Source organism: Lampetra planeri, chromosome 1 (genome assembly GCF_965212315.1).
Source record: "Lampetra planeri chromosome 1, kcLamPlan1.2.h2, whole genome shotgun sequence".
NCBI lineage: Eukaryota > Metazoa > Chordata > Hyperoartia > Petromyzontiformes > Petromyzontidae > Lampetra > Lampetra planeri.
The window spans coordinates 21947794-21975308 of NC_136107.1; the positions used below are offsets into that span (position 1 = coordinate 21947794).

General features: G+C 47.9%; 1 protein-coding gene across 1 annotated transcript; it reads left to right on the forward strand.

The window, feature by feature from the left end:
- Positions 1 to 644: 644 nt before the first annotated feature.
- Positions 645 to 27074, forward strand: NPSR1 (neuropeptide S receptor 1; the record flags this gene model as incomplete). The annotated part of the gene is made up of 7 exons (XM_078611757.1): positions 645 to 797; positions 10016 to 10109; positions 15333 to 15537; positions 16825 to 16925; positions 17698 to 17790; positions 20992 to 21172; positions 26735 to 27074. Coding segments are annotated over 7 exons (1089 nt in total), but the record flags the coding sequence as incomplete, so codon positions are not given.
- Positions 27075 to 27515: the final 441 nt, after the last annotated feature.

The following is a 27515-nucleotide window of genomic DNA, read 5'->3' on the forward strand; positions in this document are numbered from 1 at the left end:
ATTGACAATATACATGCTAAACAACACTTAATGCAGCGTACTCCTGTAAATACATATATTATTCAATAGTATTCTACTAATTGAACTGCTTACTGATGTAAAACAGACATGGAAGATTATGGTTATAACAATTGTCTTTCATTCAGCAAAAATACAACATTTCTATCTTTGACATACATCTTTTTTTCTTTCTCTAACTTATAAAAGCGTACACTTTTCACAGATCGATTATTTCTATGATTCGGGCACCCAATTTATATTGAAAATTGTGAGTTCAAATGCAATTTGATTTTACACAGGCCATCATCTCCGATGGGTCGATAGAGTAAGTACCACTATGTGAGAGGTCGGCAGTGATAAACATGTGCAGACAATGGCTCTCACTCTTTGAATATAAAATTTCTACCCACCGGCTCGGAGCCGAGATGAAGAGGAGTCCTCCTTTTCTCGTTTGAGCAGGGAAGTGCTTTGACTTTGAATACACGTTCTGAAAGATCTTTCCACACCAATGGAGACAGGAAAAAGTATTACATTGAAAAATAATACATTTCCAATTTTCATAAGTTCACTGCTCGGGAACCATTCTCAAAATGTTTAGTGTTTCATAATTTGCTGTTCATTGCCTGGTTTTTCAATGTTAAAATATTGCTGTATTTGAGTTGAATGTGTGTCTACTTTCTGAGTATTTTGCAGATCTCCTAACAGGATTAGTGACCATCCTTACAGATATCATTTGGAGATATACTGGAGAGTTTCTAGCCAATGATGCCATGTGCCGGATTGTGCGATATCTGCAGGTAAGCCTCATTCCCTTGGTAATTCAATAGCATCACGATGTACCCAGGAAAATACTGTATGTCTTAAAGCGTTGTGCCCACTGAAGATGAAACAAGACACAGTTGAGTGCCGCTTGAGTACTCAATCTTCAGCTATTACATGTTCTTTCAGAGTGTTACAATGTTTTAAGGAGCTGCTCTCCTAGAAAAACAAATCTGGGCAAGTAGCTTTTTAGAATATGCAATGATGTTCTGTCAACAACTCGTCAGTTCTGCTATATTTTGATTAACTTGTCAACCTGTCCAAACATTTTCAATAAGGTTGATTGGCTAAGATAATTAAACTACATTGGAATCCATAGTGGTCGTTTCATAGCTTAACACCTTTTATTTATTTATACAGTAAAGTGGCACTGAACCTTATGACTCTTTTTTTCAGGAGGGTCCTGCATTCGGTTGTCTAACAAATTCCATTATTGATTGTTTGGCATGTGGCAGAAAACCTTCGTACCCAAAAAACAACACCACAATGTATGCTATACCATTGTGTTAATATTTTGAGGACATTGATCACATTAGTTTACATGAAGAGCAAAGGAGATGAAGGAAGAGGAACAGGGAGGGAAGAGGAGATATTCACCTGCAATTCTAAACTAAACAACAAACTATTTTTTATTTCACCAGGTAATGGCCACTGAGCTACATAGCTCTTTTTCATATCGACCTGGCCACAAATGAAAGCTCAACGAAGTGGCTTATCACGTGACATTCCATAGCAACAAAATACTCTAAATGCATGTTTATAAATGTGGAGGGGAAAACCGGAGGACCCAGAGAAAAATCCACGTAACCACGGGGAGAACGTACACACTCCAAATATACAGGCTTCAGGGTCAGGATTTACGACCTTCTGCATACCAAGTGAGGGAGTTAATATCTTGCTTCCGTGGCACCTCGAAAAGTCAGAGGAGACCAGCCACTTGTCTCGTCAATCTCAACATCAGCTGGTCAAACTGCCATGCCTATCCCATCCTGTCAGCAAAGTGAGATAACTTTGAATATTAATTTAATGAGGACTTCTGCTTACATCTTGCAGCTGTTGCTCCTCCATGTGGCCTATCGATCACTTTGTGGGAATTCAGCCAAGTCACTCATTCCTATTATATTTAGCCAACTTAATGTAATCTAGAATGACGTTTTGCATATAAAAAAATGATCACAGAAGCTTAAAAATGCGGCAATAACCACGGTTATATAATAATCATAGAGCAAGCCATTGAGAAATAGGATAAACAAAAAAAAACCGGCACCATAATTGGTGAACAGCATGTAATCTTAGATTTTGAAAGGAAGTTGAACTCTGTCTCATATTCACATGAAAAAAAGCCTTTCCAGTAAATATTACAGTATAAATTATTCATGAGAATATAATTACCATAAAAAGCCTTTTAAATTACCAATTTGAGTATTCATAATTTGTCAAAGATGTAATTATGCTATTTGAGTAATACGTTGATGCACTTATCTGATTGGTTTTTCATGGTACGTGGAAACACATACATTTAGTAACCTTCCCTCTATTATTTGAGCAGCTCACGTAATTGTTCAGAATGTAAAACCAAGTTTAATATTTTTTGTTTACATCCTGCTCCCTCCAACTTACTGAGCAGTAGATATCGCAGTAACAATGATTTGTTCAACCAGAGAAACGTCAATTAAGTCTCAATATTCTTGTTCGATGCAAATGGAAACCAGAGTATATCGAAAGCTGCATTTTTACAAGGTAAAAATAAATTAAGTGCGGATAGGTGACCAACCTTCTTGCTGTACTGCCTATTGTAGGCATCTCATTGCTTCTGTGGATGGCTCCGGCTTCTAATTGCGCCATCTCGGCTGTACCATACATTGAGCATGTGCCACCACACTCACATAATTGACAGAACACTGTTTTGAAGGCCACAACACTATTCTGCGCTAAGGAGCAATGGGGACACTGATTTCTGCACTCAAGCAGTGTACCACTGAGGCTGCACCCACTGCAGACAGCTTCTGATCTGGCTCGAACCAGTACCAGTTGGGAGCCATTGAGGACAGACGCGTGCATCTGCACCATGTGTGTTGATGGACCTAGTCTGACGCTTGTTGTGTACGGTTTCGAGTTGGAGTTTGAGGAAAAATGGAACCTATTTAGATGCCGACAGCCAGGTCCAATGGCAAACTATCTTTAAAGCAATTAACGTGCAGTCACCAAACTGGACAGAAGCTCTACAGTTCTGGAGCGCAACATTTCTATATATGTGTAATAAAGGACTCTCTCTCAGATGTCGATCTCCGTTGTCCTTTATTGGGTTCGTAGAATCTCGTTACTACGGCGTCCTCGCTCAGGCCCGCGTCCCTCCCGACGATCTCTCCAAAGCCACTCGGCTGCTCCGATATGCAGTCTCCCTGCTGCTCCGATATGCAGTCTCCCTGCTGCTCCGTTAGGCAGTCTCCCTACTGCTCCACCTTGCAGCCACACCGCTGCTCCGCTCTCTAGCTTCACTGCTGCCCCGTACACAGCTAGCCTCCCACAGCCGCTAGCTCTCTGCGTCTGACACCGATGGCTGACGGTGTCGACGTCTCCCACCGCGTGGCGACCGCGCCACTCTCTCCGTCCTGCCCAGCGTGGCCTCCTCCTGTTTCACTCCGTCTCAACTCCCCTTTCCCCTTCCGGTTCTCCCCCTAAATCCTCTCTACCACGTGACCCTAACTCCACCCACTCCCCACGTGACCGAGACTCCGCCCCCCCTCAATCCTTGCTCGCATTACACGACCCCCCCCCCCCCTAAATAAAACCGCAGCCGTCCCCGGCTGCAATAAATATAATAAAATAATGCGAGCAACATTGTAACCATCTGGCATCACTGGACAAGGGAGAATATAACAACGATAACAAGAACAACAAGAACAATCAACGAAAGGAAAGGGATTTGGAACGCGTGCGGGTCGCCGGCCCGTCACGAACGGGCGGCGGTCCCTCCACAGACCGAGAATGCGACGGGGTTTTAAGATCGACGGGAGTAGAACCGCCTGCCGCTGTTGGAGGCCCGTCAACGCCAAGGTCCCGTTCCCCAGAGAGACCCAAGTCCGGGGTCTCTGGCAACCGTGTCTGTGGTGGGATTGGGGGGGCAGCGGGGTCAAGTGGCCCCATCGCCGTGGTAGGCCCACCCAGAGCAGGATTCGCCACATCCGCCTGCGTCATGGCTGGTTCGTCTGTAGAAGGCACGACAGGCGCGCTTGCAGAGTCAACAGGCAAGGGCAGAGGTGCGTCGGGTGCAACAGACACCGGCAAGGCAACATCAGGGGATGACGCATCCGTCCGCGGGGCCACGTAGGGCTTCATCCTAGACGTATGAACGTACCAGCGCCGCGATCCAAACCGAACTTGTGCGGATTGCGGGTTAGGGACTTCAATAAGCTTAACCGGCCCCTGCCATGGTTTGTGAAGCTTAGGGGAGGTCCCCGGCCGCACCTGCGGGCAGTGTAGCCATGCCATGTCCCCCACTCGCCAGGGGCATGTACCGGTCGAGCGCCGGGCGCAACGCTCGTTTCGCGCCTGAGTCTTGGCAGTAGCCAATCGGGCCCCCTCCCGTGCCTCGGCGACGCGTCGAACAGTGTCCTGAATGTATTCGGGGAGAGGTTTAACAGGACCCTTCGCCCCCGTACCCAGCTGTACTTCCACCGGCGGCACATTCTCGCGGCCGTACATTAGAAAAAATGGAGAATACCCTGTGGACGCATGAGGCGTCATCCGATACGCGGAGAGTACCCCAGGTATATGCAAGTCCCAATCAGCTTGTTTCTCGTCAACCGTGTGACATAGCATGGCCGACAGCGTCCGATTAAGCCGTTCCACCATGCCATCCGTCTGCGGGTGGTAAGGAGACGTACGAACCTTCTTGGTTCCCAGAGCAGTGCACACTTCCGCCAACAATTTGGAAGAAAAATGTCGCCCCTGATCCGTGAGTAGCCTCTCCCTTTGTCCAGCACATATCCAAATAGGAAGGCGTCCGTGATAGACGCCGCCGACTGGTCGGGTAAGGGCCAAGCCATCGGCCAACGGGAAAGATATTCCACCCCGACCAGCAAATATTTATTACCCCTAGTGGATGGCGGGAAGGGTCCCAAAATATCCAGCGCCACCAACTCGTTAATTCGAGACACCTGTATAGACTGCACAGGCGGCACATAAGGGTTTTTAGGCGGCTTCCGCCGGGCACACTCGGGACACGCCCGAATGTGTCCGACGACATCCGTCGTCATGCCGTGCCAGAAGTAGTCTCGCTGCAATGTTAACAAAGTCTTCTGCATCCCGAGATGTAATAAAGTGTCGCCGTGCAGAGTCCGAATCAATTCGTACCGTAACGACGACGGTACTACCAGACGCCAGCGGTCATGAAATCCCTCCCTCCACATGAGCAAACCATCCCGGAGAGCGGCCCCCGGCGTCCCACCGGACAGCAATCTCCCCGCTCCCTTCGCAGCCTGACTCCGTAAAGCCCCCAACGAGTCGTCAAGCAATTGTTCGCGAATCCATACCGAGCGCGGCAGGTTCAGAACCCCATCGGCCGGTCCTGGGCACATCGGAGCCCCAGGCACCTCAACAGGTGACACGACAGGCCGAGGGGGTAGCGTACACCTATTCGTACCCGACGCACAAGCGCAAGGGGACCCCTGCGGTAATCTGGAGAGTGTGTCCGCATTCGCGTGACGTGACCCCTTTCGATATTGTATGTCGAAGGAAAATTCCTGCAGGGTCTCCAACCATCGTGCCAGTTGGCCAGATGGTTGGTCAACCCTCAGGGCATATTGCAGAGCCCCATGGTTCGTGCGCACAATAAACGAACGGCCGTAAAGATACGGCCAATATTGGCGGAGAAAATAGACAATAGCCAATAGTTCGCGGCGAGTAACGCAGTAGCGGGTTTCTGCCGGGGACAGTACACGGCTACCGTAGGCTACCACGCGTTCCACGCTGCCCTTGGACTGTGACAGAACGGCCCCGATCCCAGTGTCACTAGCGTCCGTATCCAGAATAAAAGGTCGATCAAAATCCGGATAGTCCAATGTTGGCGCCGTCGCCAACCGATCGCGTAGGCCCTCAAACGCCGCTTCCTCCGGCGGACCCCAACTGAACCTCCGACCCTTACCCGTAAGGAGGTGCAAGGGCCTAGCGATCATAGCAAAGTTCGGAACGAACCTGCGATAGTATGAGGCGAACCCCAGGAAGTGACGTACGTCCCCAACCGAGGCCGAGGTTAGCCAGTTGCGGACGCATGCCGTCTTCTCCGGGTCCGTGGCCACCCCGTCCGCACTGACTATGTGTCCCAAATAACGCATGGATCGTTGCAGTAGGTGACACTTTTTCGGTTTGAATTTTAAATTGGCGGAGCGCATCCTAGCAAAAACCGTCTCCAATCTCTGCAAATGTTCGTCAAATGTGCGGCTAAAGACGATGACATCGTCTAAATAAATCAAACATGTCTCCCACTGCAGACCCGTTAACACCAGCTCCATCAACCGCTGAAAAGTGGCAGGAGCCGCATTCAAGCCCATGGGAAGGCAATTAAACTGAAACAGTCCCTGCGGCGTACGGAAAGCCGTCTTTTCCCTCGAGGACTCGTCGAGGGGAAGCTGCCAGAATCCCGAAGAGAGATCCAGCGTTGAAAAAAACTTCGCCCCAGACAAGGCATCGAGGGAATCATCCATACGCAGCAGGGGGTACGCGTCTGCGACGGACACCTTGTTAAATTTTCGAAAATCGACACAAAATCGCAGTTTCCCATCCTTCTTCTTCACAAGGACTACCGGCGCGCCCCATGGACTGTTAGACGGGGATATTATGTCAGCGGCCAGCATGTCCTCCACTGCCCCGCGAACCTGATCCCGCTCCGTCGGGCTCAACCGATGAGAATTCAACCGAATCGGAGCGGCATCCCCCGTATCAATGTGGTGGGAAAGCAGGGAGGTGCGTCCCAAGTCAAAATCATCCGAGCTGAACACGTCGGAATAACTTAGCAACAGCGCGCGAAGCGCGGACCGTTGTTCTCCGGTCAGGGATGAATTCTCCCCGTATAACTCGGCAACCCAACGGTCATCCTGCCCCGTAGGCCCCGAAACCCCCCTTACCATGTCCCGGCGGGCCCGGTTGTCATGGGCCGTGAACGCGGTCGTGGCGTGAGCCAAACCCGTTCCGGCCGGGACACTGACATTCTCCGCACTCCCATTTAGCACCAGTAAGAACGGGGGCTGGCCCGGCCGGACAATCGTTTGTGCCCCAACCAGCGCCGAGCCGCCCGTTATAGCTGTGGACGACGATAACACAACCCCCGCCGCTCCCTCAACGCCAGGTACTGGCTTCCGATATCTCAACGGGATAAGCATCTGCGAACCAGGTGGAATGTCAACAGATACTTCGGACAGCGCCTGCACCTGGCAAACAGGGGCAGGCCGGCCCCATGGCGACGGTAGGAACGAAATTTTCCGCCCCCCTGGTAATTCAATGCAATTTTGATCAACCCTTATTTGAATGGACATTTTTGCCAGGAAATCAGTCCCCAACAAACAGGGTACCGCGAGGGACCTAGAGATCAAAACGGTCCCTGAAGCCGACACCCCCCCAATCGATATGTTGGCGTCCACCTGGCCCACAATGCCCATACTTCCCCCGTTCGCCGCTATGCATGAATCATAAACCGCTCGCACTCTCCCTGGCGGAATGCCCAAAAGATGGAAAATGACATCCGAAATAATGGTCGCGGACGCACCGGAGTCCACCAAAATACGCACCTCGACCCCCTGAATAGAACCCGGTACCGTGGACGACCCCGTAGCGATCGCAACTACCCTCCGTGCCAATCGGCGCCATTGCATCAGCGAGCGACACGGGTCAATCGGAGGCACCTCGTTGTTAACGACACACGGACCGCGCGGCGATGGTGATGCATGAGGTGACAGGCCTTGCCGGGTGTCTGATGCGCACCGACTTGCCTGTCCTGGCTGGTCTTTTCGCGCGGCGTCCGTGGTCGAGGCCTCCTGCTGGGGCGGCCCCGGGATGCGAGCCCAACAGTCCCTGGCGAAGTGGCCCTTACGGCCACAGCGGAAACACTCCACGTCGTTCCGGCGCGCAGCACCCCCTCTGTCCCGAAGCTCCTGCGCCGGCGGGCCGGACCTCGGCCCCGTTCCCCCCCGAGCAGGCCACTGGGCGGAGGCGGCCGTCAACTCCTGCGGACCCTTGTCGTCAGGAACGTAGACCGCCTTCTTAGGATCCCACCCCGTAGCACCGCCTTCAACGATGGGGCCCCCCGTCCAAGCTGACACCTGCTTCCAGCGTCGGAGATTAAATTGAGCGTCCAAGCACTTAGCCGCAGCACGGGACGTCAATTTATCATGGCTGCACACCTGCATGGGGATCCCCAGGTCTCTAGACAATTCCAGCATCTTGCCCAACACAAGGGGCTCCAACAAATCTGGCTCCGTCTCGGGGTATGCTGCCATCGCCAGTTCCAGAACTGCGCCTCTGAAAGCCACCGGCGATTCATCAGGCGCCCGTTGGCACTGAACAAATCTACGATGGGCATCGTCCGGAGGCTCGTACGCATCTGCCATTTCCTCGAAGACACCCTGCAGCGTCTTCTTCTTGTCGGCCTTGATGGAGCGGAAGAACCGGACGGACTCGTCATCGAGAAGTGTTGGTAAGACTTCCACGGCCTCCGCGTCCGTCCATTTGGCGGAGCGTACGGCCGCTTAAAAACGGCAGGCGAATGCGCTCCAATCGCCGTCGATGGAGAATTCTTTGACCGTTGTTAAATGACGGCTGCGGGTTTTTGCTCCGCCGTCCTCCGCCGATGGTGACTCACGCGGCAGCGACAAGATGGCGTCACTCCGCAACGTGTGCAAGATGGCGGCTTCCCGCGTCGGAGGGCGCAAGATGGCGGCTTCCCGCCGTTCCTCCTCGGCCACGCCCAAGATGGCGTCTTCGTGCCGCGTGGTCGAGAGAGCTGATGGCGACGGCAAGGCCCCGGCCCGTTGTTCCCCGCCGGGCCTCCCCAAAGTCGTCGCCGGCATCACAAGGTCGCACAACTGCGCCAACACCGTCTTCAGCGCCTCCAGTTGCGCCGCCACCTGTCGCCATCCGTCCTTAGCGTCCAGTCGCGCGGATGGGCCCACCGAGGCGGCCACGTCCTGCACGCCCGGACCCCCGCTCGTCCCCGCGCCGCTTTCCTCCTCCATCGTCGGTAGCGCCACCGCTGGAGGGAGGTCATCGTCAGAAGATGCTGCAGAAGACGGTGCAGGGACGGTCTTCCTCCTAAGCTGTTTTGACATGCCATTTCACTTCTGACACCAATGTAACAAAGGACTCTCTCTCAGATGTCGATCTCCGTTGTCCTTTATTGGGTTCGTAGAATCTCGTTACTACGGCGTCCTCGCTCAGGCCCGCGTCCCTCCCGACGATCTCTCCAAAGCCACTCGGCTGCTCCGATATGCAGTCTCCCTGCTGCTCCGATATGCAGTCTCCCTGCTGCTCCGTTAGGCAGTCTCCCTACTGCTCCACCTTGCAGCCACACCGCTGCTCCGCTCTCTAGCTTCACTGCTGCCCCGTACACAGCTAGCCTCCCACAGCCGCTAGCTCTCTGCGTCTGACACCGATGGCTGACGGTGTCGACGTCTCCCACCGCGTGGCGACCGCGCCACTCTCTCCGTCCTGCCCAGCGTGGCCTCCTCCTGTTTCACTCCGTCTCAACTCCCCTTTCCCCTTCCGGTTCTCCCCCTAAATCCTCTCTCCCACGTGACCCTAACTCCACCCACTCCCCACGTGACCCAGACTCCACCCCCCCTCAATCCTTGCTCGCATTACATATGGACTGGTTTCTTTGATTCCACATTAACCAAAGCTACCGACTCATTAATTTCTCCATGATTATAATAATTCATTACATGTATGGTTTTTCCAAAAACTGCAAGGGATTGTTATGATGGGTTTATCTCATCATGATATATGTAATTACTGGGAAGGACCTACTCAGCAGATGATTGACCTGATTTAACACGTGGTATATATATGATTTTTTTTCACCCTAAATTACAGTAATTTATTCCAGTACTTGCAAACACTGGGATTGACTCATCCTTTGGCTGAATGGCTTTGCTTAACACATTACTGACATTTTCCCACAGTGACGGTTTTTCTTCTTTCTCAGGTGGTACTTTTGTACGCCTCCACGTACGTGTTGGTATCTTTGAGCATAGACCGTTACCTGGCCATCGTGCATCCCATGAAATTTTCAAAAACAGGTAACACTTCCACCACTGAAATACATTCATGTCGTGAGGGTGAAGTGGCGATTTAGTTCACTGTGCTATGAAGTTGGTAATCTCAGTTTTATTCTAAGTCATGGCTAAAATAATTGGATAGTGATATTTGAAGTGATATTGGGCACTGCTTCACCAACATGTACTGACCAACTAGGATTTGAACTCACAACCTTCTGATTGCAGATCTAGACAGATTATGTTTATTAACTTTTCACAACTTTTAAGTTGTCTTTTAGGTTTCATATCTGAAGATTTTTACATAAGAGATGAATATATTTAACTCGCCTTTTGCCCATCCAAGGACGGGTGTATTGCAGTAAATCTGAAACTTGCAAGCGAAAAGCAGACTGCGACGTGATATTCATTGCATCCATTTGTGTGCAATTTGTAAGGAAGCGATGACACAGACTTATTTCATTTAAAGGTTATAATCCCTTGTTCATCATGACGTCCTTTTAACTTCTATGTCTCAATAGCGTTACAGAGACCGCGTGACGTGAGGGTTTTGCCTTTTTAGTGAGAGTTATAAGTTGACGCTTAGGAGGGGGAAGGAGGCGCCTCGCCCCCTCATGTGGAGTGACGTCACCCGCTAATTATTATTAATGGCGGGGGGGGTCCATTTAAGGGACGTCACGAATCGTCGTGGTTTTTGTTTTTATTTACTTTTTATTACTGAAAGAACCAGAATAAGTCTACATTTTCGACTGCCAATACACTCTCTCAGGTTAAGAACCTAGCTACAGTCTACATTCTAGACTGCCAGTGTGCTCACTCAGTTCAATAACCATTGCTATGGTCTACATCATAGACTACCAATACCCTCACCAGCTTATAAACGAGGCTACAGTCTACATTATAGACTGCCAGTACACTCGCCCAGCTTAATAACCATTGCTACAGTCTACATTACAGACTGCCAGTACACTCACCAAACTTAATAACTAGGCTCCAGTCAACATTATAGACTGCCAGGACACTCACTCCGATTAAGAACCAGGCTACAGTCTACATCAGCGGTTTTTGTTTTTTTATTATAAATATTTTATTTGCATTATTTTATTATTCTTTTTCTATCTACGTGACTTTACCGAAAGAACCAAAGAATAGGACGTCACCTATTCATGATTATTAATGAGGGGGGCTGTTCGATGTGGAGTGACGTCACCTTATGATTATTAATGAAGGGGAGGGGGGGGTTCTCCATGTGGAGTGACGTCACCCGCTCATGATTATTAATGAGGGGAGGCCCATCTGGAGGATGTAACCTGTTCATGATTATTAATGAGGGGGGCTGGTCGACGTGGAGTGACGTCACGCGCAGGACACACATTCTTGGCTCACTATAGTAGTGTAGTGAGTCCAACTGAGTCGCAAACGTTGTCTTGGGAGCAACACTATTTATTACACCAACTCAACATAGCACAACCTACACTTGGGTGTTGAATGCCCATCTAGCCACGCTACGGCAGAACTAGACCCGGTTCGCTATCCCGGCCCGGACCACAAGCTGGGTCCCGAACCGTGTGGGTAGAGGCTTCTTTTACCTGACGTGGATCTTCATCACCAGCAACACGAAGAACCCCGAGCCCCTCACAGGGCCCCCGTTATATCGGCCTGGGCTGGGGCTGGCTCTGCCCCTCGCCCCGCTCACCTTCTAGATCTCTCGAGCTCTAACCCGAAGGCTCCCGAGAGCTCTTTTATACCACGTGACCGTCCAGCGGCCCCCGTCCACCGGTGGCCCCCCTCCAATATCATCCAGTCACGTGTCGACAGGTCAACCAGATTATCATGCCCCAACGTAACCCTGGCTGGCTAACACTCCCTCTCGCTCCCTCACCGGGAGCCCACACCGCACACTGTACGTGGTGCCTCCGCGCTGACCAGCGCTCACCCAAGCCCCGCTAGGGCTGGTACTACGCCCAGTAAGCGGACTACACATAATGCCAACACATTATCCGCCGTGGTTTCGTAAGCCGGGCACCACACAGTGACATTCACAGTCACTACAGTAGCATCTATTTGGTAATTTTTTACATACTAAGGGCAACATGCATTATTTTTTCCACTTGGCTGTGACATTTAGTAATTTTTTTTACAGTCACATGGAGACTGCATATGCACCCATACAAGTCAAATGATAACTGTCATACACACCCATTGGAATGGTTGACTTTTTGAATATTACTCAGGTGGATTAGTAGAAAAAATGTCAATTATCTGCAATCCTTAAACGATGCTTCTTCTCCGAGACTTCATATTTATAATCTTTAAACTGTTCCCAATAATACACGGGTATATTTCAGATAATAGATTAGCATTGCTAGTACATCATAAAATATACATTGTATAGACATTTTAACATTCAAAGGTAATGGATGTTTATTTGGGCAACTGAGATAGTAAGCGAGGCAATATTGTACGTTATATATAGACTATGTATCTGACCAATTAGTATTGTGGTAGTACGTTAAAATGTCAGTTAAAAGGTTGAGCGTTGATATTAATACTGAGGACTGACTCAGACCAGCATCCCTCCAGGGATAATCAAATGAGACCTTAAACGCCTAAAGCCATCTTGTACGATCCTGCTAGAATAGATCATGGTGCTTAAGTGTCAACCCTGCAACACCTGAGGGATCTGACAGAAATAAGAAAGCGATTGTGACAAGTTGTGTACATTGGCCTAGAAATCCACCTGATGTTGCTTTCCCTTGCACATTATAATGTATGCGACATGTTCAAGGGCATGCTTGACATAATTCTGGTGCACAGTGACAAATGTGAAATAAAAAAAGAAATTGATTTGAACATATTTTTTCATCTCTCACAGTGATTGCTACTGCCTTTCAGTGCCGGATTATCCTAGTACCAAAAGAAGCAAATGCTACGGGCCCCGCACTTTCAAGGGCCCCACGCTAAATGCTTTCAAGCTATCAATTCCGGTTCAGTGATTCTGCACTTGATATATTACTATAGTATTACTGCCTTCAACCTTTAGCGAGTTGTCGTATTATCTGGCTGAATAGCAAACAAAATGTACAATTACTTTACTATGCAAGTAAAAAATGTGTGTTTTAATATTTATGTTTATTTATTTATTTAGGAGCCCTTTATAACATATGCTACAGGCACTAGCTTAATCCGCCAATGCTGCCTTTGATTTCATTTAATCATAAAACAGGTGAGCCAGAGGGTGATATTTTTTTTACTTATTTACTTGTGATTTCACAAGTACACGTTTCCTTAATTTCTCATCAACCCAGCATATAAAAGTATTTTAAAATGACATTTTATCAATCATATGATGAAGTAAAACATTTCAGTCATTAATAAATAAAAAATACAATTCGGATGTTATTTGTACTTATTTTTACACACCAAAAAAATCCTGAAAATACATTGGTGGGGAAAATACATCATCATAGTTACTTCAACAGTTTTTGAAGTGATGCTGTATTTAGGATTCAAGTTTTAAAATATCAGTGGCAATATGTTATAATACATTTTTGTGCTAACGCATTACTCCTCTCACCAAATTTGTACATATCAAAGTCGCAGTAATTTTATGCTTGAGCATTGGACTTTAGTTACACCATTAGTGTTGCTTTGTCATTAGTGAAAAAGCTACATTCTAGTAGGGCTAGGAACAGTTTGTCTATAGGGGTGGGGAACCTTCTTTCTGTCAAGGGCCATTTGGACATTTATAACATCATTCGCGGGCCATGAAAAATTTTATTTATGTTGCTATGAAAAAAACTCCTACATTTATTGAATTTCGAGTCGTGCCTTGGCAGAGTCAGAGGTAATGATTTTGCGGGCCTTATATGGCCCGCGGGCTGGACGTTCCCCTCCAAACTATAGGAAAACAACTGACGATTTCCAACAATAAAGAACTTAGTTTACAAATTTGGAAATAATGAGCTAATTTAACTCAGATTTCAACCCCGAGGCGTCTGATTTTGAGCAAGATGTACCAGAAGAGATAATGGCGGATCGGCAAGATTGGTGATGGAGAAAACCTGCCCAAAAGGAAAACTACTGCAGGGAGCGGTTTAAGAGATCAGCTGATGTGCATAAATGCATCCCAATGTTGTATCGGTAATGGAGATATTGTGGGGGCTGACGCCCACCTCCCCCCTCCCCGCGGGAGCTTCTCGCCGGGCCACCGCCGATCGGGTGACCAGCCCCCCCCCCCGCGCCAGCACCTTCTTGGAAATGTCTCACGGCTGATTCACCACCGCCCTGGGATTATTACGCGTGCGCCCCTATGGGCACTCTTCACTCCACAACACGCACGTCCGCACTCGCGGCGTTCCACCTGCCTGCGCTGATTGTGCAATATACGTGTGGATGCTGAGGGCGGCTGGGATTTTCGATGGTCGCAGGAGAACTCTGCTTCAAATTCGCTCTCTCCCTCCCCTCTTATCCTCTCAGAGCCCATTAATCCCCGGTTGACATGAGGTCATCCTGCGCGGCCAATCGAGTGCTTTACCTTCCGAGTTTTAAACGCTATAGCCGTTATGGGGGAGCATCACGTCATCCTCCCCCCCTCTTCCCCCCCTTTCCATTGTCCCCGTATATGCGTTCCTCATCTCTGATTCACCAGTAATTTATTGTGTCTCTCAAATCGCTCCTCCTAGGGTGCCCAGGGATTTTCCCCCACCCCATTGTTTGCACTGTCCGTAGAGTGTTTGCCTTCGAGGCCCCACCTCCTGTGTTTTGTATGCTTCATCGCGGCCAGCCTGTAAAGCTCTATGCGCCCCTACGACTTTTTAAGTTGATTTTAGGGGGGCCGCCATGTAATCTGGCCAGGGGGGGGGGGGGGTCGGCCAATCTCCTGGCAACGGGAAACCGGGGGACATCCCTGCTAGGGGCCCTTCGGATGAAAACCCGTGGTGCCAGGCACCCCCCCATCGAGACCCTACGTGGGTGCGTGTGTGTGTTTAGTGGGGTTGTGCGTGCGTTCATGTGGATGGCGGCGTTGGTGGAGTTGCAACACGGCCGTGGAATCACAATATCAATCGCTTGGTTCACACACAGTTGTAGCACACCCAATGCCATCCCAATGATTCCCCAAACAAATTGTGATAGGCAGCATTATTTTACGAACAGCCGTCATTTTCATGATAGCACTACCCAAATATCACAATGCGACGTGACTGAATTAAGTTTTAAGTGCACATTTACTTTTGTGGCGTGCAGACAGCCGCTCTCGTCAGCTGATAGCGGCTTCCTGGTGCCTCTCTTTGCTATTTGCGTCGCCGACGATCGCCCTGTACACACTGAAGCTGCTGCCTAACGGAGAGCAGCAGTGCTGGATCGTGTGGGCAGAGAAGGAGATATTCTGGACGAGCTACATGACCACAGTGGCCTGCTTGGTGTTCTTCATTCCGCTCACTGTCATCTGGTGAGCCACATGCATTCACATTGTACAAACGGTTAAATGGACCTCTTAAAAAAAAGACTTGTATTTATATTTTCCAGAAATAAACAACACGTAATCCTTCGACCAGAACACTCTCTGCGCTCTAATTAAGCGGAGCAACGTAGGATACTGCCTAAAGCTATGCTAATGTTGTGTAGTAATTCCAGATGCATTTATTAATGTAACATGAGGATGCACCCGGGGGGTAACTGGGCGATGGTGATAGGCTCTGCCGGCCTCAGCCCGCAGCGAATGGGACGTCGAGCCAGGGGCGTAGCCCTGTGGCTGCATAGCAACATCTGGAAGGTTCCAAGGGTGAGGCTGAGGATTGGCTGCGTGGTATCACGTGGGCCAGGTGTTATAAGGGGTGGAGAGAGACAGCTCTAGGTCAGTGTGGAGAGGGGTTGAAGAGAGACACCACGTCTGTGTCTCCGGCACTCCAGCGGCCACGTGGCAGGCCGGAGGCTGTCTCCCACACGCCGTCAGCCAGTGGCGTGAGGGAGTGAGGAAGCGAGCGAACGCCACGCTTAAGGAACGGGAGTAACGGGAAAAAGGAACCCGGCATGTGAGGGAGCCGTGTAAACGAAGAACGAATAAAGAAAAGACAACAGACATGATATTGTCCGGAGGGGGTTTATTACATTAAGACTGGACACTATTCAGTCATTATAATACAGTAACTACATCTATGTACCTGTTGTACGGAATTGGGTAAACCCTTTCTCTCCTTCAATTTTGTATTTATTTTATAAAAACAAATTATTCAAGCCCATGAGAATCAGTCTGTTTTTCGGTTTAAGAATCAGCCTTCCATCCTCTGCTTCACGGTGATGGTGACTCAGATTACAGTTCAGTACCTGTAGTAGAGTATATTTTAAGTGTTGTTTCAGGAGAAATGTTATAATCCGCGGTGACATGGGGGATGACCTACTCACGGATCCGGTAATTCACGGCAGACCACAAAAAATTCGTCCTTACGTATGTAAGGACGAATTAGCCACAGGATTCTGTTATTCTCCGTGGGAAAAATGCGAATTACAGGATACGCATGGCACCTGACTGTCAACTCCTGTAATCCTGTAGCCCAAATGGAGCAAATCCGGCCAATGGATCCATTTTAAATGATTTTTGCATTCTTGAGATTTACAATCCAAGTGAAAAAAAGAAAAAAATATTTATTACTGAACAAGTCACGTCACGTAACGTAAACAAAACAAAGTATATATGTCAGTGTTCTTTTCATTTACCGTGCTCCGTGTGTTTGCGAAGTGTGGTGAATTTTTTCATAGTACGTACCATCTGGAGAAAAAGCAGCAATGCAGCAAATGTTTTGAAATGTCGACCCGTGGCAACCACTGGCAGCAATTATGGTACGTACCTCAATTTCTGGCCACACAAGCTCTAGCGAAGGGATGTACAGTACTTTAGGCAGGGCTATAGTAGTTGCCATCGATTACATTAAATTGCATATGTTGTGCACATTCCAATTAGTCTTAATTTTTTCATCATCATAAGCCATGATCAATCTACCCTGGATGAAGGCTTCCCCCAAACTGTCATCATGTCTCCCAATCCAATTATGTAATAAACACAAATATCTCCCGTATAGCCTTCAACATACTGTTGGGGCAAGTGCTGTTAGCGAGCACCTATGAAGGCCGAAACGGTACACGAGGCGATGGGTGGCCAGCACCATGCCTGACTGCCTTTGTCTCCCTAGTAGCGATTTCTATACACCGCACTAGGTAGTCATTTAAGGTCTAATCGACCTTGGGGAAGCCCAATACCGGTTCAGATAATTCTCACTAGTGTTGGCGTGAGTGGGAATCAAATTCGTGTGTGTCACCAGATGCGTAGTGCAGCGCGCTAACCGCCAAACCACCGCTCCCAAGCACCTACACACAAACTGAATTAATTGCTCCATCTCCCTGTTAGACGTCCTCTTGGATGCATTCCATTCCTTCGCTGCCACTCTGCCACTATTCTGGACCATCGGCCATCATACGCTTGGAAGCATTTTCTAATGTACCCACTATCTTAGATCCTGATTGAATTGTTTAATGAAGTTGAGCACTGCCCCATACATGAATAGACATTAGATATGGCTTTTTTTTTATTAACCCTTTCGTAATTTTCTCACAGGTTACGATGGTGTTCAGGCTGATATTTTGCCTATAGAAACATACAGGAAGGCAAAAAAGAAGACCATTAAATACAGCCTAGCTATCATATTTGGTAAGCATGTTCATAACATATTATACATGCTCTTTTGTTCATAGGACTGAGATTTCACTTAATTTGTGCACCACAAATATATCCGCAATGTTACCAAGAACAATAATACCAGCTTAGCAACCGCAAAACGGTCTCCCCAGTGATGATGTTTACACACCAGGTACTTCTGTTGGCCGTAAGCAAGAATTAACTTGGGTCGCTGCTTTCGTAGCGCAGCGCGCTAACTGCTACACTACTGCTCACTCCTATTTTGTATGCCCACACACTAATACCTGCCAATCGCCACTAAGTGACAGTAACATCACCACGGCGCCTGTGCCAGGCCAGGTGCACTTTGAGGCCACGTGAAGTGTCGAAGGCTTGCTGCTGACAGGTGGTTTTGGGACAGACACAGGTGCCATGGGTTGACTGACTGAGATGACCTGTAGATGCACCAGCTGTACCCCCTACCTGTGCCAACTTGCTGCATTTTAGCCACCCGGCACGCCACTCGTTGTTGTGAGCATCATTCCTCCGCCCTTGGTTGTTTCTGGAGGGCAACTGCCTCCAACTGCCCAGTAGCAGCGTCCTTCACGAGCCTCCTCCAGAGAGGCCAATCTTGACACCGGTGGTAGCAGTGGTCGGGAAGTCCACTCAGCTCCACATCCTCCTGTACCGCATCAGCTCCGTCTCTTCTCCAGCCCGTGTTGTGCCTGTTTAGCCCCCTCGGTCCTGCCAAACAGAAGCTGTTTGGGTATGTGGTGGCTGGGCATGCGGGCGACATGACCCAGCCAACGCAGCCTTGCCTGCCGGAGGAGCTCACTGATGAGAATGTGTCCAGATCTTTCAATGACATGTGAGCTCCTCACACAAGCCAGCCTGATTAAACCCGGGATGGATCGTAGGCAGGACAGCCTGAATGTTTCTAACTGATGTCCAATTGGAGGAGGGGTCCATGTTTCACAAGCATAGAGAAGTGAGGGCGTGACTTTGGCCAAGAAGACCCGAAACTTCGTGCGGAGCGACAGACCACGTAGCTTCCACACAGCGTTGTGCAACCGCTCCCCACACACACATGCGTGTGCAACAACAACAACCGCCATTCGCCACTAAGTGGTGGTGACGTCACCACGGCGCTTGTGCCAGGCTATGTGCACATGTGAAGTGTCAAATGCCCACAGTCAGGAGGTCACGGGGCAGACCCAGGTGCCATTGGTCGACTGACTGAGATGACTGGCCGATGCACCACCTGTGCCCCCTACTGTACCAACTTGCTGTGTTTTATCCACCTGGTGCTCCGCTCATTGTTGTGAGCGTCGCTCCTTTGCCCTCCGTTGTTGCTGGAGGGCGACTGCCTCCAACTGGCCAGCAGCAGCGTCCTTCACGAGCCTCCTCCACAGAGGCAAATCTTGACACCGCTGCCACCAGTGGTCGGGAAGTCCACTTAGCTCCACATCCTCTTGTGCCACATCACTCCATCTCTTCCCTAGCCCTTGCCGCGCCCATTTAGCCCCCTCTATCTGGCCAAACAAAAGCTGATCAGGCATGCAGTGGCTGGGCATGCAGGCTATATGACCCACGCGTGTGTGTATGTGGGGCCCCACGTCCGCCATGCCGCCCTCACTGGGTAGATGGGGCGCGACATCTGCCCATTCTGCTTCTTACTCCACCACGTCAGTTGACTCCCGCCGGGCCCCTGCCGACTGAGTGTGTGAGGACCGACGTCCGCCCCACCGCCCTCGATGGGCATGGGGGGCGCTACGTTCGCCCCCTCCACTCCCTCCTTTACCACATCGCTCAGCTCCCACCGGGCCCTTGCCAATCGGGTGGTCGGTCCTCCCGCGCTAGCGCCATCTCGGAGAGACATGGCTAAAGTGCTGGCTCACCGCCGCACGAGGTTACTCCGCACACGCCCACGTACACCACCACTAATGCGAAGGCGGCTGCGCGAACACGCGTGCCCCTGCTGGCTCTGTGCTCACTTTTATTCTCGGCGCAAACCACAATCCTTTAAAGTAAGCTACCCAGTCAGCACTACCCAGAGGGAGTATCTCGCGAGAAAAGCCTAGCCTACTACTGCCTACACACCCAGGCACTCAAGCATCCTACCACGTAATTCGTAACTGTACGCACGGCATCACATGGACGCTGTGAGCGCCTGAAGAAGGCAGGACAGCAGGGGGTCTTGACGGCAGAGATGTTGAAGATGAATTCCTTGAATGGCCCCTGGGCTCCCCTTTTTATCCCCCTGACTTCAAAAGCCCGGGGTCGCATCGTACCGCGCGGCCAATCGTGCGCCTACCTGTAGTTTCTGCTCAGGTTTTTGCCCTTACATGGATCGTCGCACCCGGGGTTCCCGCGATCCATTGTCGGCCCTTCCGCACTCAAGAATCCAGTACTCACCCTCGTTAATCCAGATTAACACCCGACTGGCAAATACACACCCTACGGGTGTATATTTGGTGTGGGGGTCAGCGGGGGGTCGTGGCCCCTTCGGTCCCCTCTGCTCATCATCTGCTTTTCTCACTTTTTCCACCCCGGCATGAATGACTCATTGCGGCTAGACCGCTAACCTTTTTGCGCCCATACACAATTAAGCCAATCCAGGGGCACCGCGATGTAAATTGTCCTGCAAGGGTCGGCCAATCCCCTAGCACCGGGAAACCGTGGGACTTTCCTCATAGGTACCCTTTGGATTTAAACCTGTTGTGCCAAGCAATCCTATGCCAGGACACTACGTGTGTGTACTGCGTGTGTGTACTCAGTGTGGGGGACAGGGGGAGTCGCAGCGCTTGCAGAGTGGCTTCGAAGCCTTGGCACCCCATGTATACACACGCACAAACTCCTGGCACAAGGCTGACTTGTTACATCTCACGGAGGATCGCTCCGCCAAACAAAATAGTTACGTGGTTCAGTTTGCAAGTGCGAGTTTGCATTTTAAGTCAGTGTTAAAAAAATATGTAGGTGTCATAGAAACTGTTTTGTGAGTGTGGGTGTTTATCAGACAGGTGCACATAAGTCGAGGACTGCCTGTACATCGTAATCAGGTTGAATTATTTTGATTGTGCTTAATACAACATAGTTTTCAAATTCTTATATAACTTCAACAACCATAATGTGTCACTTGACATTTTATTTTGTTTTAAAATCTATTATTTATACGAGCCGATAGCCTGTATAAAGATTTATCTGTTAACAAATGTGCTCGGTTCTCATTCCCAGCGTTTGTGCTGTGCTGGAGCCCGTACTTCATGTTTGACATTCTGGACAACTTCTACCTTCTGGCCGAGACAAAGGAACGTAATTTTTCGTTACTCATCATTCAGAACCTGCCTGTGCTCAACAGCGCCATCAACCCATTGGTGTACTGTGCATTCAGTGACAATGCCTGCCACTGCATCCGGTGAGAAATTGCTGTACGCCACCCTTTGAGTCTAGTTCTCGGTGTATTTGTCAACGAGTTCCTCGCAAGCATTATTGTTCAGGTGTGTCAAGTGGTGCAGTAACTACTCAAAAGTGTGGGCAGGATTTCGAGCAGGCTGACTGTAAAACAGCAAACCTTTGCCCATCGCTACGTTCTTGAAATGGCTGCAATTGGCAAATCCGCGATCCCCAAACTCAAATGGAAAAACTAGGATTTGGTTCATGGTTTGAAATACAACACTCCCTCCTTTTGTTTTATGTTACCCTACAACAGGAATTATTTACAACTAGCAGGAACCCGCGGAACTTCCGCGAGGATTTGGGCAATGCCCATACGGTCAGTATTATGAAATGTGTTACGGTTCAACAGCAAAAATTAACCATTGTTAAACTCATAACTATAAATATTGTATATTTGCATGTAACACTAATCAAATACTAAATAGTAAATAAAACATAAAGTAACATAAAAAAAAAGTTTTATTTTCACTTACCTTGAGTCTTGATGCTAGCTTGTCGTGGGAAGGGGGGCAATGAGTCGCCATAATTGCACACACACGGGGCACCCTATATCAACCCAAACATTAAACATGAATTATTTAGAACTAGCAGGAACCCGCAGAACTTCCACGAGGATTTGGGCAGTCCCCGATTTACGAAGGGGGTCTGTTCCGAAGCCAACAAATACAAGTGCTGTTAGTGAGCACCTATGAAGGCCGGCAGGGCTCATGAGGGGACAGGTGGCACCCACCACGTCCGGCCGCCTTGACTCCCCTGTGACGATATTTTTACGCACCTCACCAGGCACTCGTTTGAGGCTGAGTCGACCTAGAGGAGGCCCATAACTGGTTCAGATAATTGTCACTGGTGTTGGCCGTGAGCTGAAATCGAACACAGATCGCCGGGTTCGTTGCGCAGCGCGCTAACCGCTACACTACGGCTCCCCACGCACACAAAGACACACACCAAACGACACCACTTACCCCAACAGGCTGTTGGTGCAAGTGATGGGAGCGGTAGTGTAGCGGTTTGCATGCTGAGCAACTAAAGCGGCGACCTGAGTTTGATTCTTGCTCAAGGTCAACACTAGTACCTGGTGTTTAAACATCACCACTGGGGAGACAAATGTGGCCGGGCGTGGTGTTGGCCACCTGCCCCCTCGTGAGCCATGCCGGCCTTGATACAATGTTATATGCAAATGTAGAATATTTCTTCTTAATTAGTGTAACAATGCTTCCCTTTTTGTTGAACCGTAACACATTTCATAACACTGACCCTTTGGGCATTTAAATGCAGTGCATTCGGTGTTCCGACTTACGAAAGTGTCTCAGGAATGAATTTGATTCGTAACCCGAGGGCTGCCCATACTCCGTTAATGTCATGTCAACTATGGAAATATTAAGATAACATTTAAATATCAAATGTAACCAGTGTTGTGCATCACAGTTAGGAATACAATTTCATTTTCGGGTTTTGTACTAAATGCATTAATCACTACACTTAATTTTTACTTAAAACTTTCGTGACTGCAGGAATACATATTATTTGGTTCTTTCGGTGAAGTCACTTAGACATAAAATAATGAAAAAAATAAAATAAAAACTAATGACGTTTCGATCGCAACACAAGCGGTCGTCATCAGTCAGAGAGAAAATGGGGGGCAAGCCTCCAACTGCAACTGTTTATAAAGGCTTGAAATGGGTGCAGACGAGCCAAAGCTGTGAGTGGGCGGGGGCACAAGTGCCGTGGAGCCAGCGCTGAGCGGCGCAGTCCAAGTGTGCCAGCAGCATGGGCGGGGCAGCCAATGCTAATGCAGGAGAAGACAAAGGGGGAGAGAGAGGGGGCAGAAAGAGGGGGAGAGATAGGGGGAGAGAGGGGGTAGTGATAAGGGGGAGAGAGAGGGGGTAGAATAGTTAGAGAGATGGGGGAGAAAGAAGGGGTAGAGATAAGGAGAGATGGGGGGGGGAGAGAGGCGGTAGAGATAAGGGGAGAAAGAAGGGGGGTAGAAATAGGGGGAGAGAGAGGGGGGAGAGATAGCGGGGGGGGGGGGGGGAGGCGGTAGAGATAAGGGGAGAAAGAAAGGGGGTAGAAAGAGGGGGAGAGAGAGGGGGGAGAGATTGAGGGCGGGGGGGGGGAGAGGCGGTAGAGATAAGGGGAGAAAGAAGGGGGGTAGAAATAGGGGGAGAGAGAGGGGGGGAGATATGGGGGGAGAGAGAAGGGCTAGAGATAGAGAGAGGGGGGAGAGATAGGGGGAGTGAGGGGGTAGAGATAGGGGGAGAGAGGGGGTAGAGATGGGGGCCATTGCACCTCGCTCCACACATCCACACTGCTGATGATGGAGGTTGACAAGAAATTACAAATCAAGTCATGACCCAAAGTGGTTGATGATATCTTTCAAATGATTGCTGAGTTTATAACCATCTATGCACAATTGCACCGTTTTACTTACACGGTTAAACATCTGCCATAATTTTGTAATTCTATTTATGGATTTCATGAAGCAATGAGTAAAATTTTACCTAAAACTTTCGTGACTGCAGGAATTCATATTCTATAGTTATTTTGGTAAAGTCACATAGATAGAAAAAATAATCACACTAAAGTTATAAAAATAAAGTGGATAAAATATCACGACATTTCGACCGCAACACAAGCGGTAGGCCTCGGCAAGGTAAGGTAAAAGTTAAAAGGTAAAAACAAGAGCCTACCTTTACCCTACCTTTTACCTTACCACAATACAATCACTCTACCCTACCTTTTACCCTTCAGCAGGTAAGGTAAAAGGTAAAAAGCAACGACCTTACCTTTACCCTACCTTTTACCCTTACCCCATACAAATTTCCCGATTACAGGGTAATTACTAGAGAACTACTACACATGCACAAGGTTTATAACGGTAAATGCTAGGTAAAGCGCTTTAATCATATAGAATACTCTCGATTATTCCAATTTTACACGCTTTCTTTTAACTCACTCTGTCTGTCGTTGTTGTTGTTATTGTTGTTGTTGTATCCTCAAATCTTGAAACTCAATTTTTACCCACTTCCTAATGTGGTATCGACTGCAAACTTGATATACTTAGGTCATACTGATGACAATACTATATTCTATCATTAAACATTTGTATATTTTTAAACAATCTTTTTTTATATGTTATGTTTCGGCTTGGGTCTAATTGTCCACGCTCAACTGACGTTGGCTGTAATGGGCCACGGTCCCTTACTTCATGGCAAGCTTCGGGGCCACTTCCTGGAGTCGTGGAGTTCTGTCATTACTAGTACATTTCATTAAAGCGTGTTTTTAATGAAGTTTGTTTTAATATTACTTATTAAATAGAGGCCACGGACTGCACCACGGAGCTTTCAGCGGTAAACAAGGTACCGTATTTACCGGGTAATACTTCGCGCTACCTTTACCCTACTGGGTAATTCTTCTGAGCTACCTTTACCCTATTTACCTTACCCCTTGGCATGTCGACATCTTTACCCTTTACCTTTCCCCTTTTACCCGGTAAAAAGGGTAAATTACCTTACCTTGCCGAGGCCTAACAAGCGGTCGTCATCAGGAACAGGGAGGTTGGCCTCTGAGGGCAAGCTGCTTATAAAGGTTTAGAGATGGGCGGGGCAGCTAATGTTAATGTAGGAGGGGGCTCCGACACCGGCAGTAAGTCTTACAACTGATTACTAAAGTAATTATATAATAGATTAGTAATAAGTTAATTAAAAAATATTGTAATTATGTAATAGATTAGTAATCAGTTACTTGTTATGATTAGTAATCAGTTGTAAATTAGTAATTAGTTGTCATGTGTATTATTTAATAACTGAACCCAATCACTATACCCAATCATGTGCAGAAATCATAGGTGTTAGAGGGGCAGGGTTATTGCGACACATTTATAAATAACGCGATCTAACCCCAAAACCTTTATTATGAATAATATTGGTCGCGAAAGCCTACGTGTTAAACTGACAATGCATATATTATCAGAGTGTGGCTTTTGTTTGCATTCTGACCACACGTATTGTGGTTAATGCAGACATGATTCCTTGTAAAAAGGTCTCAGTTTTGTAGCCAGAAAAAAGGGGAAAACCCTATTCTTATATTTTGGTATTGGCAAAGGGGGTCCCATGATGAAGATGCTCACCCAGTGCTCTCATGACTCTGATAGTGCATTGTCTTTGGGCTGTATGCCTTTTGGCGCCCTCTGGTCTAACACCGTTTGAGACGAAGCTCAAAAGAAAGCTGTCTTTGGTGTGGACCAATCAGTTTCAAGGACAATGCATATATTATCAGAGTATGTGTTTTGTTTGCATTCGGACCACAAGCATTGTTGTTAATGCAGACATGATTCCTTGTAAAAGGTTTTCAGTTTGGTGCCACAAAAAAGGGGAAATAACCTATTCTCATATTTTGGTACTGTCAAAGGAAGTCCCATGATGAAGAGGAAGTGTTTGATTAATGAATTTATCCAAAAGTATATATATTTTAAAATGTATGAAGTAACGAAATGGTATTTCATTCTCAGCTTATTTACAAACATACATTTGAATCATTTGCTGTTAAGTCACTTTCACACCTGCAATATACATCAAATAATTCATGCACAACTGACTGCTAGCATATGATCAAATAACATGGTGCATACAGTATTTGTGTATTTACTCTCATGTAATGACACGTGCCAACATAAATATTTAATTGGTGCCTTGAGCCAAAATTGTCGAGCATTTGAGTCATGTTTCTAATAGCAACAAGTACAGCCCATTCAGGACCAAATCGTTTGAAAATATGGAATGCGACATCAAGCTGAAGGGAAGGTGTATCAGCTGATTAATGCCAATGTAGTCTGGTATTGCAAAATTCCCATCTAATAGCATATTTATAATTGATGTGAAATTTCTCTTTTAAAAAAATGTTATTGAAATATGGCAATATTCCATCATAACCCTGACAAGGTGGAGTGGTCGTACAAACCCAGCAATCTGTATTTGATTTCCGACCACAGTGGAGCTTTTTGTGTTATATACCTGCATCCTCTATTCCCCTCACATGTACCAACCCTTCCAGAAAGTGTTTCAGCAGGCCCAATGCGCCCACTTAAGAATCATTCAGTATTTTTTTTCATGACATGAACTCAAATTGTGCAGGCATATGTAATATATTTTATAGCATGTAACTCATCTAAAACGCTGCATGCACATACATACGCAGTACGTACATTTAATGGTTTCAGATCTGGTCACAGCTCTTACAGGAGATAATCACATTGTGTCAAAAGTGTCTTCAATGGATTCACAAATAAGTTAATGGCACAACGACGTGGCTTATATCCAGACCCAGTTGATGCAATCATTTCTAGATTCACTTGGCTTCCCATTCGGGTCTAAATTAAATTTTGACTGTACCCGAGTGAGGACAATTTATGAAATATACCCAATAACAAATCCCTCTTATTTTTCACACTGACTGTTGGGAGTGGAAATGCATGTATGTGATTCTGTAACTGTCATTTTCCATCACCCTTCTCTTGTACACACAGGTTGGGGATAAAGACATCGTGGATGTTTCCCGTGCGTCTGCGGAAGCGCCAGCATGACCTTCGGTGTCTGGACCGTCGTAATTGCTCCACACACATTCCAAGGGTGTCCACAAGCCCAGGCAGGCAAGATGCTTGGAGGCACAACGATGCCACCGAAATCTCCTCATCGGACATCATTCTCACATTCGTATCTGAGACGACATCTATCAAACAGCAGTCAGCACATGCTGTACTGCACAGGGAAAACGTTTGTGTGCAATAAGAGGTTCTTTTGTGGCCTTTTTAGCTGTTGTGATAACACGTGCCTGTGCCATAGCATGTTAACCTTCATGGACCTAAACGTCGATATAAACTTTGCATTGTGATTTACGTTTTCTATTTGTGACAACTCGACGTAAACTTAAGAGGGGAAAATACTCTCATAATTATTATCGTAATATGTACGTAGCATATTTTCACTATATTATGTAATTTAGTGCTGTTGTCAGTGTTTAACAATTGGAGAGACGGGTTCATTAAGTCCTAGCTGGTGGACCATTCAGCCCATCGTCGCTCAAGGCCCAATGGCTGTCCTATAACTGGACTGGTCTTTGCCCACATGAAATAATGACATTTCCATGAACGCACGACATCATATTGATATTAATTACACCCAATGTCAGAATATTTAGTTTTCACATCCTAAAAGTATTACAGTCAAATTATAATAATACGGTTAAACGTTTTCTATCCACGGGTTCTGGATTCGCGAGTTTCGCATATCCGCGAGTTGCGAAATGCA